This window comes from Scylla paramamosain, chromosome 4 (genome assembly GCF_035594125.1).
Source record: "Scylla paramamosain isolate STU-SP2022 chromosome 4, ASM3559412v1, whole genome shotgun sequence".
Lineage (NCBI taxonomy): Eukaryota > Metazoa > Arthropoda > Malacostraca > Decapoda > Portunidae > Scylla > Scylla paramamosain.
Window position 1 is genome coordinate 38,869,441 of NC_087154.1, and position 12,586 is coordinate 38,882,026.

Here is a 12,586-nt window from a genome sequence, read left to right on the forward strand (position 1 = left end):
TTCACAAACTTTTCACTCTTTTCTGGCCTATTAGGTGGCCCAGACAAATCCTGAAACACCCCACAACTCTTCCATATCTATTTCTCTTCTTCTATATCCATGAATAATTCCCCAAAATTATCCTTATCTTTTTAACCAAATACCTTTCACATGCACATCACAATAACTGAGTTACACATCCTCTCATTTTCACACCGATCACTACAAATCATTCCTTCTAACTCTCTCCATTAAAATACTTCACAACACCTCACTGACAAGACTCGCTCACACCTCCTATCAGGACTCGCATCTAACAGGAGCTTCTAACATCTGCTTATCCAGCCATCTCTGTTGCTTCTCTTGCAGTCTTGTACCACTATTTTCAATGTTACTGCTCTTATATAATCTTGGTAAAAGCATGCCTCCCCTCCTCCTCCAACTTCAGAAAAACAATCTCCTTCCTCTTACAACACACACACACACACAATCATCTCATCATTTATCACACTCCCAACAATGCTATATACAGTTGAAATTCCCTTATCCAAAATTCCTGGGACTGAAAGTGCTGCAGATTTCAAATTTTCCCAGTTTTTTAAATATTTTTGTGGATTTATAAAATGGGACAGCTTGGGGTTGGCATTAAGGTTTACACATACCTTCAATGTGGCTTTACAATGGCCACAAAGAATATTATAGTGTAAACATGACAGCACACCCAAAGAACAAAGACTTCAGTGCTCAAAAAAGTAGCAAACTGTCACCCCATGGCAAGCAACTCTCATGCCCTGAGGATGCCAAATTCAGCCCTTTAATCACAGAGGGAATGCCAGACACAATGGAGGGGGATGTCTCTCCTGTGCTTCCCTGCCTGTCCCTCTTACCGCTATCTTCTCATTTCACATTTAATTCTTACATTACAATGGGTCCTGGCAAGCTTAACAAAGAGAAGAGTGCTGTGATGGCCCTTGTTGAGAGGGCTTGGTAAGTTGTGAGACTGGAAGGGAAACCGGAAGATCAACGACAGCCATGACTCCGAAGAGAAAGAAAGGCTCTGGGTGAAAAAGGCAGGCAGGTACAAGAATAGTAAGCTGATGGGATGTATACACTGTAACTGATTTGCTGCACCTTCTTTTAGTTAGAAAAGGCTTGTGAGTTGCAGGATGAGAGTGACAGCTGTTCCAACCACTGAGCACCCTTTGCCAACTGTGTGACGGCTGCTTCTGATCTTTCCAACTTCCAGTCTGACAGTTACTGATCCCTTCTTGAACAACCACAACACTTATGAGAAGATGAGAAGAATTAAGTTGTAGCAAGGGGGAAACAAGTAGATTAAGTTGTAGCAAAGGGGAAACAAGCAGATTAAGCTGTAGCAAGGGGAAAACAAGTAGATTAAGCTGTAGCAAGAGAGAAACAAGCAGGGAAGTGTGGGAAAGACATCTCCCACTAAACTTGATTGTTATTGTCAGTGTCAAGGATTCAAAAACTGAGCATTGCATCTTCAGAGCACACAAGTTAGAGATAGAGGACCTCAACTGTACAACACAACACCGTATTCACCTGACTGTTGGTTCCTGAAAGGCTCCAGTGAGATGTGCTTGTTGCTCCTCATTTACGGAAGTCTCCCAAGGTCTCTTCCACTTGCTATCCACATTGCCACCTGAGGGAAACGCACACAATCAACACTGCAGCATTACACAGCATAGGAGGCACGACAGAATACACTGATATGCACATTCAAGAAAGGAAATTTTTATTATTATTATTATTAAACATAACGGAGAAGGCAGAGTGGGACGAGCGCAAGCGCTATAAGTTGCCAGATGACAACCCCCACCCACCTTGACCGTAGAAAGAAGAAAGGAAAAGCAATTAGCACAATAGTAGGATGAAATCAGAGCAGGAGGAAAAAATAGGTTAAACAATTATAAAGAACGCCTCAACGAACTGAGAATTATTAAAACTCACAAAAAATTCAACAAAAAAAATCAACAATTCTGACTTATTTAATATATGTCAGACAACACGAGTAAATGTAGTATAACTACTTAAAACTTGATGGTATAAAATCACAGGTATAGTTACATAATTTATCACCAGTATAGCTGCAAAAGCAACCAGAGTTTAATTGACTAAACTCTTCAAGATTTTGTTCGAAGCAGACTTGAATTTTTGCACATCACTCGCAGTGCATGTGCCCTCGTCAAGCATGTTCCAAAGTCTTACAGCACAAGGAACAAAGCTTCACTGAAACTGACTGGTATGACACCTAACCTGCTGTAAGCAGCGCACATGTGAATTTGACGCAAGTCGAGTGTTTCTGGTGGGCACAAATGCATTTGGGATGGAGGCATTCAGCAGGTGAAGCTGGTTGGCATGGATCTTATATAGCATGCAGACACTGCTGACATTGCGTCGGTGACCAAGATCCCAAGCTGCTTCGCCACCACAGAGGAACCTAGCGGAGGAGACAACTCTGTCAATGAGACGGAGGTGGGACACAGCTGTGGAAGACCACACAGGAGCACAATACTCCAGCAGTGGAAGAATAAAACACCGGAAGCAGCTGGCAGAGATAGACTGGTCACCAAAAATCCGGTAAGCCTTCCTCACAACGCCAAGCTTTTGCGAGGCAGAACTGACAAGACGCCTGATGTACCGTTCAAAAGACAGTTTTGAGTTGAATCTGACACCCAAAATATCAAGCTCATCACATACTGTCAGAGGCGTGCCATCAACAAGCAGAGGGCCATGAAGGGGATTTAGCGTGCGAGAGCGTGAAATACACAAGCATTTTGATTTTGATGCATTCAGTTTCATGTTCTAGGTGCGACACCAGTCAGATATATGTCTGAGATCCTCATTCAGGGATGTACTAACATCAAGACGTGAATTCGGTGACTCAACAGTAGCAACAAGTGTCACATCATCTGCATATCCGTAAATAGGATTGCTAGTGATTTGTAGTAGATCGGAAGTGTAGACTTTGAACAGCAGAGGTCCCAGTACGCTACCCTGGGGAACACCTGAGTGGACGCTGTACCAGTCACTGTAGCAACTATCAACGCACACACGGTGGGTGCGGTGGGTCAAAAATTGAGTCAAGATGGACAGTACCGGGCCACCGACACCAAAAGATTGCAGCTTCCTGAGAAGACCGGCATGGTTGACTCGGTCAAAAGCTGAAGAGAAATCAAGTTGGACTACCCTGGCTTCATGGCCACAGTCAAGAGCTTGCTGAATCTTATGAGAGATAGTGAGTAGCGCATCCGTAGTCCCTAGGTTCTTCCGATAAGCAAACTGATTAGCTGGTATCAAATGAGAGTGTTCAAGGTAACGAGAGAGACGACCAGAAATAACATGGTCAAAGATCTTAGAAAGTAACGGCGTGATAGAGATTGGTCTATAGTTGCTGGCATCAGATGATGGAGAGCCTTTAGGGATCGCTGTGATGTTCGCATTTCTCCAGCACATGGGGAAACTACCGGTCAGGATTAGGCGTCTGAAGACTGCACTCAGTTTGGGAGCAAGAACTGCAGCTGTTTCCTTCAGAAACATAGGAAACATCCCAAGCGGATCCGTGCCGCCATGGGAGTCGAGTGCTAAAAGTAGTCTCATGACTTCCTTAGACCTAAAAGCCAGTTTTGTCAAGACTGGCATGGCGGGAGGCAACTCGCTGGTGGGGGCTGGAGCTCGACAGAGCTTGGAGTCAAAGTGTCAAAAGGATTAAAGGAACAGACTGTGCCATTTTTACAAAGTAATTGTTGGTCTGGGAGTCAGGAAAGATGTGAGGAGTAGTAGTAGTAGTAGTAGTAGTTTTAATCCCTCAAACAACAGCCCTATTGCTTTAATTTCCTGCCTATCTAAAGTCTTTAATCTACCCTCAACAGGAAGATTCTTAAACATCTATCACTTCACAGCCTTCTATCTGATCACCAGTATAGGGTCCATCAAGGCCACTCCACTGGTGATCTGGCTTTCCTTACCAAGTTTTGGTCATCATCCTCTTTTAGAGATTTTGGTGAAACTTGCTGTTGCCTTGGATATATCAAAAGCTTTTGATAGAGTCTGGCACAAATCTCGTATTTCCAAACTACCCTTCTACAGCTGCTTTCCTTCTCTTTGTAACTTCATCTCAAGTTTCCTTTCTGACCGTTCTATTGCTGCTGTGGTAGATGGTCACTGTTCTCCTAAATCTATAAACAGTGGTGTTCCTCAGGGTTCTATCCCATCATCCACTCTCTTCCTATATTTATCAATGGTCTTCTAAACCAAACTTCTTGTCATATCTAATCCTACACTGATGATACTAACCTGCATTTTTCCACGTCTTTTCATAGACATCCAACCCTTCAGGAAGTAACCAGTTCATGCAGGGACACCACAGAGTGTCTCACTTCTAGTCTCTCTAAAATTTCTGACTGGGGCAGAGCAAACTTGGTATTGTTCAATGCCTCAAAAACTCAATTCCTCCATCTATCAACTCAACACAACCTTCCAGACAACTATCCCCTCTTCTTCAATGACACTCAACTGTCCCCCTCTTCTACACTGAACCTCCTCAGTCTGTCCTTTCCTTATAATCTAAACTGGAAACTTCACATCTCATCTCTAGCTAAAACAGCTTCTATGAAGTTAGGTATTCTGAAATGTCTCTGCCAGTTTTTCTCACCCCCCCAACCCCCGCTGCTGACTCTGTACAAGGCCCTTATCCATCCATGTATGACAATCAATGTATGACAATCCATGTATGAAGAGTTATAAAGAAAGAATTTACTTATTACTGGTTACACTTGCAATAACACAATACCACATCCAACACCTCATGGTCACTTAATGCAAGCCACTCATTAGCTGACCAATTCATCTCAGCTTCAAGACAACTCAATCTGGAAATAACAGATAATGGAAATAGGTGGGGCTTTTAATCTTCAAGGGACACATTAAAAATCCTTTGTCAAACCAACAGTAGTGAATAATTCAGTCCCAGATTATTAAAGAAATGCAACAGTCAACAGTGAAATGTAAACAGCAGGTAATTGTTGGTGTCATTGTGCCTGCCATTCTGTGGAAGGAGAGGTAAATAAGTTGTCAATGTCCCTCCTACATAAAAAAAACATGGTACATTTACGCACACTGCTGTCAATCAATTTATTTTCCCTAAGCAACACTGCATTATATTCAACACCTGCTGACTAACTACTGTCTGTAAGTGAATCACTGAAACTACACACATCACTATCATCATTCTCTCTCTCTCTCTCTCTCTCTCTCTCTCTCTCTCTCTCTCTCTCTCTCTCTCTTTCTCCCCCATAACACACAAAAAAATAAGATACAAATACAAAATGAATAAATATGTACACCAAAGAATAAAAAATTAAATAAACAAATAAAACTACCCAGAAATTATTATTATTATTTTTTTTTTCATGTAGGAGTGACACTAGCCAAGGGCAACAAAAATCCAATAAAAAAAAAAAATGGCCACTGAAATGCCAGTCCCATAAAAGGGTCAAAGCAGTAGTCAAAAATTGATGAATAAGTGTCTTGAAACATCCCTCTTGAAAAAATTCAAGTCATATGAAGGTGGAAATATAGAAGCAGGCAGGAAGTTCCAGAGTTTACCAGAGAAAGGGATGAATGATTGAGAATACTAGTTAACTCTTGCATTAGAGAGGTGGACAGAATAGGGGTGAGCAAAGAAGAAAGTCTTGTGTAGCGATTTGTGCAGCGATTAATTCTTGCACTGTTTTTCTTTCGTTACCCTCGTCCTTTCTCCTTACTTATTAATCATCCAATTATTATTATACTGTATTCGAACTTAGAAACATAGCCCTCTGTTCTTTGGTGTGTTTTTTCAAAGTATTTTCATCATACTGATTCTTGCACTTCATTATTTTCTTCATTTCTCCTAACGTCCTCCTTCTACCTGCTCCCAATACTATCCATTCTATTCAGAAAACTTAAACACATGTCAGAGGCTGCTGGCTTCATCTCTAATTGGAGGTAATTGTACCTAACATTGCGCAAGAGGGACATATCAGTGTGCAGAGGCTAAAGAGAGAAAGGATAGGTGAAGGGAAGGAGGGTAGTTAAGGGCAGAAGAGGTGGTGGTATGAAAGCCTATGGGGAAACACACACACAGCTTCCTCACCACCCCATACACCCCTGCTCTCCTACACCTCACTCCCCATGTATGCATACATTCATTACCCACATTTATCCAGCAAGTACCACGTATATATGCACAAATTAGCTAAGTGGTGTGCTTGATGAACCTGAAAACACTGTACATTAGTGTAAATTACAGGTGGTGGTCGCGGTGAAGAGCCGCCAGTCTGCCTCACTTAAGCCTTCATCACACCAAAACCAGGCAATAGCGATTATATCTGACCAGCGGATATGAAAGCACTGTTATGTGGCTCCAGTTAGTGACAGGATTGGCTGATGATAAGTGAGAGATGTAGCAAATAATGGCGATATATGGACAGCCAGCCTTCACCAGCTAAGATGAATTTTGGCAGTTTTTAATTTTCTCGTGGTTAATTCACGGGTATTTTGTCCTAGAGGTTAGAAACGTTAGCGGGACCGTGGAATATTGAGTCAAGTGTACAAATGTATTCCTAACGAGGAGAAAATATGTGAAATATGATCCTTCAAAAATATAAATAAAAATAAATAAATAAATAAATAAATAAATAAAAAAGTTTGACGAAAATTTGGGAAAACAGGACACTAGCGTAACCTTACCCTACTATTTCGTTGTTGTGTGTGACACGGAGTCATTACAAAGAACACTATCAAATTTACCTCCTACTACACCACAGCGTCTGTGAGCAGTCCACCAGGGGGACAAGTGGTGGGCGAGTCACTTGCAATATTATGAGCCTTCCTGGCCCTCATGAACAGCTCTCGGCCCTCCCAGGCACCTCCCGGCAGGCACTAAGCTTGCACTGATACGCATGGCACGCGTCACCGTCTTGTTGAGAGAAAATCCTGGTTAAATAAAGCAGTGGCATACACACGCCCTTCCAACACCACCCATCCGTGTGCCTGATGTCCTCCCGCTTTCCTATGCCAGCGTGGACTACTGGAATACGTGCCCACCAACCTACAAATTATATTTTCCAATAACTCCAGCTTCTCTCATATTACACTATTCTAATACAAAATAAAACAAGTGAAATTTAATAAAGTATGAACATGTAAAACTAAATTATAAGCCATTATAATTTAGTTTAGTATAGACCATTTAATTACTCATTAAATGGTCTATACAGCTTGGTCTACCACAGGTTATTATATGCTCTGCGCCACGCTGCGCCCTTCATTTATTATAGTTTTTTTTTTCTTTTCCTTCATAATTTGTTCTATATTATATTCTGTTATGTATTATGTATTTATTTTATTCGTCCCCATTCTCTTCCTTTTTCCCTTATAATTTGTTCAGTATTATACATCATTTGCTCTCTCTCTCTCTCTCTCTCAACTTTGATATCCAACTCCCGGAAGCACAATTTTGGTATACCAAACTCATCCAAAACTGACAAAAAACACCCCAAAACACACCCAAACTCATCAAAACTGACAAAAATACCCCAAAACACACCCAAACTCATCCAAAACTGGCCAAAACACTCCAAAATACACCCAAACTCATTCAAAAATGACAAAAACACCCCAAAACACACTCAAACTCATCCAAAAATTACAAAAACACCCCAAAACACACCCAAACTCATCCAAAAATGACAAAAGCACCCCAAAACACACCCAAACTCATTCAAAACTGACAAAAACACCCCAAAAACACACCGAAACTCATCCAAAAATGACAAAAACACCCCAAAACACACCCAAACTCATCCAAAACTGACAAGAACACCCCAAACCCACCAAGAATGCTATAAATAAATATAAATCGATAAATATGAATATAAGAGGCAGGCTGGGAAGGGAGTATTGAGGTGTAGGGGAAAGGAAAGGTGGACTAAGGAGTAGGGACAGACAGGGTGTAGTAAGCTGGAACAAACAGGCAGACAGGGAACGTAGACAGGGTTTATTGAGATAAAGGACAAACGGGGATAGTTTAGTAAGATGCAGGGGCAATACAGGGTGTATTAAGCTCTACGGGCAGACAGGAGGGGTGTAGTAAGGTGTACGAAGACAGGAAGGGTGTACTGAAGTGTGGAGGGGGGGGGGGAGAGAGAGAGAGAGAGAGAGAGAGAGAGAGAGAGAGAGAGAGAGAGAGAGAGAGAGAGAGAGAGAGAGAGAGAGAGAGAGAGAGAGAGAGAGAGAGAGAGAGAGAGAGAGAGAGAGAGAACTAGTCATCTCAATCATTCAACATAAATTCCTAATATATGTATAGATTTGTGTATACAAGCCTTACCTAATATGTGTACAGATTTCCGAGCATACGCCAGCATCTGTTACGGGTTTATGTGTGTGTACCTGACTTAGCAAGTGTTTGGATGTGATTCTAGGTGTATACCTGTGTTTATATACAAGTTTATGTGTGTATACCAGCCTTAGTAAGAGTTTGTGTGTGTTTCTAAGAGTATACAAGCCTTAGCAAGTGTTTGTATATGTCTCTAAGTGTATACCAGCCTTAATTTTGTTTGTGTGTGTATACCAGCATTACATGGTGTTTATAATGGTTTGTGAGTATACTAGTCTTTTTTAATTGTTACCCCACTATCCCAGCCCTCCACACCCACCTGTGGCATACAGCGTCACCCCAGAGTACAGCCCCAGGTTGGTCTGGCTAGCCCCAATGAGGATGAAAGCAGGAACCATCATCATCACCTGCTGTGGATGACACACACACACACACACACACACACACCTCAGGCAGCAATTCCTGGAAGAAGAGAGCAAAGAATAGTGTGCCAGCCACAGCAAGAGTGAGTGCCTGACCTGACAGTCCTCGTGGCTGTGACCTGGCGTGACCTTTACTGCACCTGTGGATGGATGTTCAGGTCACTTTATTTACCTTTCATCATGACAAATAAGGAACATATTAAATTAATGCCTCTGCTTCTCTGTATATGAAATTACACATGAAACTTGTGTAATTTGAAATGCTGCGCTAACGGCTTTGGTTTGTCGTCTTAAATTTGTACGTGCAATCTCGACAGGCGTCTTCTTTATGTTCGTACACATTTCCCTGGTGGCACACGCTGCTAGCCGACCCCTGGCCATGCCCCTCGCCACCTCACGCATGTACAGACCCAGTGCCCCTCTAAAAAGCAACAAATTCACCCCTATATCAAGTCTGACTCGTGCGTTTGTTTACATCTCTCTGGGTCTCGGTCTGGACTCAACCATGCAGGATGGGAGAATAATAGAAAACCAAAGATTTTCAGGCAAGACTAGTACAAGTTAACGCCCTATTATAAAATACCGTGATACAATATTACTACTACTACTACTACTACTACTAATAATAATAATAATATATATATATATATATATATATATATATATATATATATATATATATATATATATATATATATATATATATATATATATATATATTATATATATATATATATATATATATATATATATATATATATATATATATATATATATATATATATATATATATATATATATATATATCGTGTGTGCAGAGGTGACTCGGAACCTGAGGCTTGCCTCTCTTCCTCTTGTGTGTGCAGAGGTGACTCGGAACCCGAGGCTTGCCTCTCTTCCTCTCGTGTGTGCAGAGGTGACTGGGAACCCGAGGCTTGCCTCTCTCGTGTCTCTGTCTCTGTCTCTGTCTCTCTCACCGTAGATGCAAATGTAGGGGTAACTTTTCTTGAGCTACTGGTGGTGGCAGTGGTGGTGGTGGTGGTGGTGGTAGTGCTGCTGCTGCTGCTGCTGCTGCTACTGCTAACCATTTGAAATTGAGAGAAAGAGAATTTCAATGAGAGAATTTTTAAATATATAAATAAGGAGAGTATACCAAACACAAAACAAACAAACGTACGTAAACAAACATACCACTTTATTTGTAATTTTTCCTCCTCCTCCCATTTCTTTTCTCTCCTATCTTTCCTCCAGGTGCCTCTCCTTTCCTCTTACCTTCAGCCGTTTGTGACCCCTTCTCTTTTCCTCCCTCTCTGTCTGATGGCTTCTCTTCATCTTCGGCCTCCTCTTCGTCCTCCTCTTCCTCCAGGTGCCTCTTTTTTCCTCTTTACTTCAGCCACCTGCCAAAACGATAATTACTCCCAGTGAGGTGTGCAGCACTGGATGAGGGGGTGCTGTGAACTTATCATTAAACCCAGCTGTGACCTCACTGAACGTTTCCCTTTGTGTCTCACAACACAAGGGGGCAGTCACAGCCTGCCCTCTAAAGACAACTCTCTTCCTCCACACAAAACTACAAGCACCTAATAACACACACACCCTTCACTCAAAAATTTTTAAATCATCATGGCGACTCCTACACCAGCCTCGGAGTCCCCATCTGGGGAGGGGACCATAAATGTCCCCAGGTCAGACTGCCTTTCTGTCGACGACCCTAAGTGTCTTGACACCCCCCCTCAACTTTTTCTTCATTAACTTCTGGAACATTCGCGGTCTAAGATCTAATTTTCAATCTGTAGAACACCACCTCTCCTCTTCTAAAACCTCATCTTCTTTTCCTCATTGAAACTCAGGTGTCTGAGGCAACTGACAGTAGCCCCTTTTCTGTTTCCTCCTACTTTCTCTACCCTCATTTTCGATCCAAAGCTGGATGCTGCGTTTATGTGCGCAATGACTTAAGCTGCTCTCGTGCCCACGCTCTTGAATCTTTCGAGTTTTCCACCATCTGGCTACGACTACAGAGTCAGAGTCACTCTCAAACTAAATTTATCTGTGCTGTATACCTCTCTCCTAATTCCTCTGACTATAAGAAATTCTTTGACTACTTAACTTCCAAAGTGGAGCATATTCTGACCCTCTTCCCTTTTGCAGAGATCTCCATTCTTGGAGATTTCAATGTTCACCACCAGCTTTGGCTTTCCTCTCCCTTCACTGACCATCCTGGTGAACTAGCCTACAACTTTGTTATCCTCCATGACCTAGAGCAATTAGTGCAACACCCTACTCGCATTCCTGACCGTCTTGGAGATACGCCCAACATTCTTGACCTTTTCCTGATCTCTAATCCTTCTGCTTATGCCGTCATCCTTTCTTCTCTGTTGGGCTCCTCCGATCACAATCTCATATCTTTATCTTGTCCTATCACTCCAATCCCTCCTCAGGATCCCCCTAAGTGAAGGTGCCTCTGGTGTTTTGCCTCTGCCAGTTGGGGGGACCTGAGGAGGTATTTTGCTGATTTTCCTTGGAATGACTACTGCTTCCGTGTCAGAGACCCGTCTTTGTGTGCTGAGCGCATAACAGAGGTGATAGTGTCTAGCATGGAAGCGTACATTCCTCACTCTTTTTCTCGTCCTAAACCTTCTAAACCTTGGTTTAACACAGCTTGTTCTCGTGCTATACATGAGAGGTGGCCCACAAAAGGTACTTAAGCCTTCCATCACCAGAATCTCATGCACTTTATATTTCTGCCCGGAACCAGGCCAAGTCTGTTCTCCACCTAGCCAAAAACTCCTTCATTAACAGAAAATGTCAAAACCTTTCAAGATCTAACTCCCATCGTGATTTCTGGCATCTAGCCAAAAATATCTCCAATAACTTTGCTTCTTCTTCTTTCCCTCCTCTACTTCAACCAGATGGCACCACTGCTATCACATCTATTTCTAAAGCTGAACTCTTTGCTCAAACCTTTGCTAAAAACTCTACCTTGGACGATTCTGGGCTTGTTCCTCCCTCTCCTCCACCCTCTGACTATTTCTTGCCATGTATTAAAATTCTTCGCAATGATGTTTTCCATGCCCTCGCTGGCCTAAACCCTCGGAAGGCTTATGGACCTGATGGGGTCCCTCCTATTGTTCACCGAAACTGTGCCTCCATGCTTGCACCTTGCCTAGTCAAACTCTTTCAGCTCTGTCTGTCAACATCTACCTTTCTTTCTTGCTGGAAGTTTGCCTACATTCAACCTGTTCCTAAAAAGGGTGACCGTTCTAATCCCTCAAACTACCGTCCTATTGCTTTAATTTCCTGCGTATCTAAAGTTTTTGAGTCTATCCTCAACGGGAAGATTCTTAAACATCTATCACTTCACAGCCTTCTATCTGATCGCCAGTATGGGTTCCATCAAGGCCGCTCTACTGGTGATCTTCTGGCTTTCCTTACTGAGTCTTGGTCATCCTCTTTTAGAGATTTTGCTGAAGCTTTTGCTGTTGCCTTGGACATATCAAAAGCTTTTCATAGAGTCTGGAACAAAGCTTTGATTTCCAAACTACCTTCCTACTGTTTCTATCCTTCTCTCTGTAACTTCATCTCAAGTTTCCTTTCTGACCGTTCTAATGCTGCTGTGGTAGACGGTCACTGTCCTTCTCCTAAATCTATTAACAGTGGTGTTCCTCAGGGTTCTGTCCTGTCACCAACTCTCTTATTATTCATTAAAGACCTTCTAAACAAAACTTCTTGTCCTATCCACTCCTACGCTGATGATACCACCCTGCACTTTTCCACGTCTTTTCAG

General features: G+C 42.2%; 1 protein-coding gene across 15 annotated transcripts in view; it reads right to left on the reverse strand.

The window, feature by feature from the left end:
• The window catches only part of LOC135100083 (uncharacterized), a 53,442-nt gene that overhangs the window by 683 nt on the left and 40,173 nt on the right, over nucleotides 1-12,586 (reverse strand). For 2 of the 15 annotated variants that reach the window (XM_064003001.1, XM_064002999.1), the window contains 3 exons: nucleotides 8,700-8,942; nucleotides 1,543-1,642; nucleotides 144-1,263 (listed from right to left, as the gene is read on the reverse strand). In XM_064003001.1, coding sequence (XP_063859071.1) covers nucleotides 921-1,263; nucleotides 1,543-1,642; nucleotides 8,700-8,942 — 686 coding nt within the window. In that variant the 3' untranslated portion in view covers nucleotides 144-920. Of the gene's footprint in view, nucleotides 1-143; nucleotides 1,264-1,542; nucleotides 1,643-6,792; nucleotides 6,962-8,699; nucleotides 8,943-9,634; nucleotides 9,883-10,074; nucleotides 10,200-12,586 lie in introns of those variants that run through there. The other 13 variants (XR_010268527.1, XR_010268526.1, XM_064003002.1 and 10 more) reach the window with 11 other exon arrangements.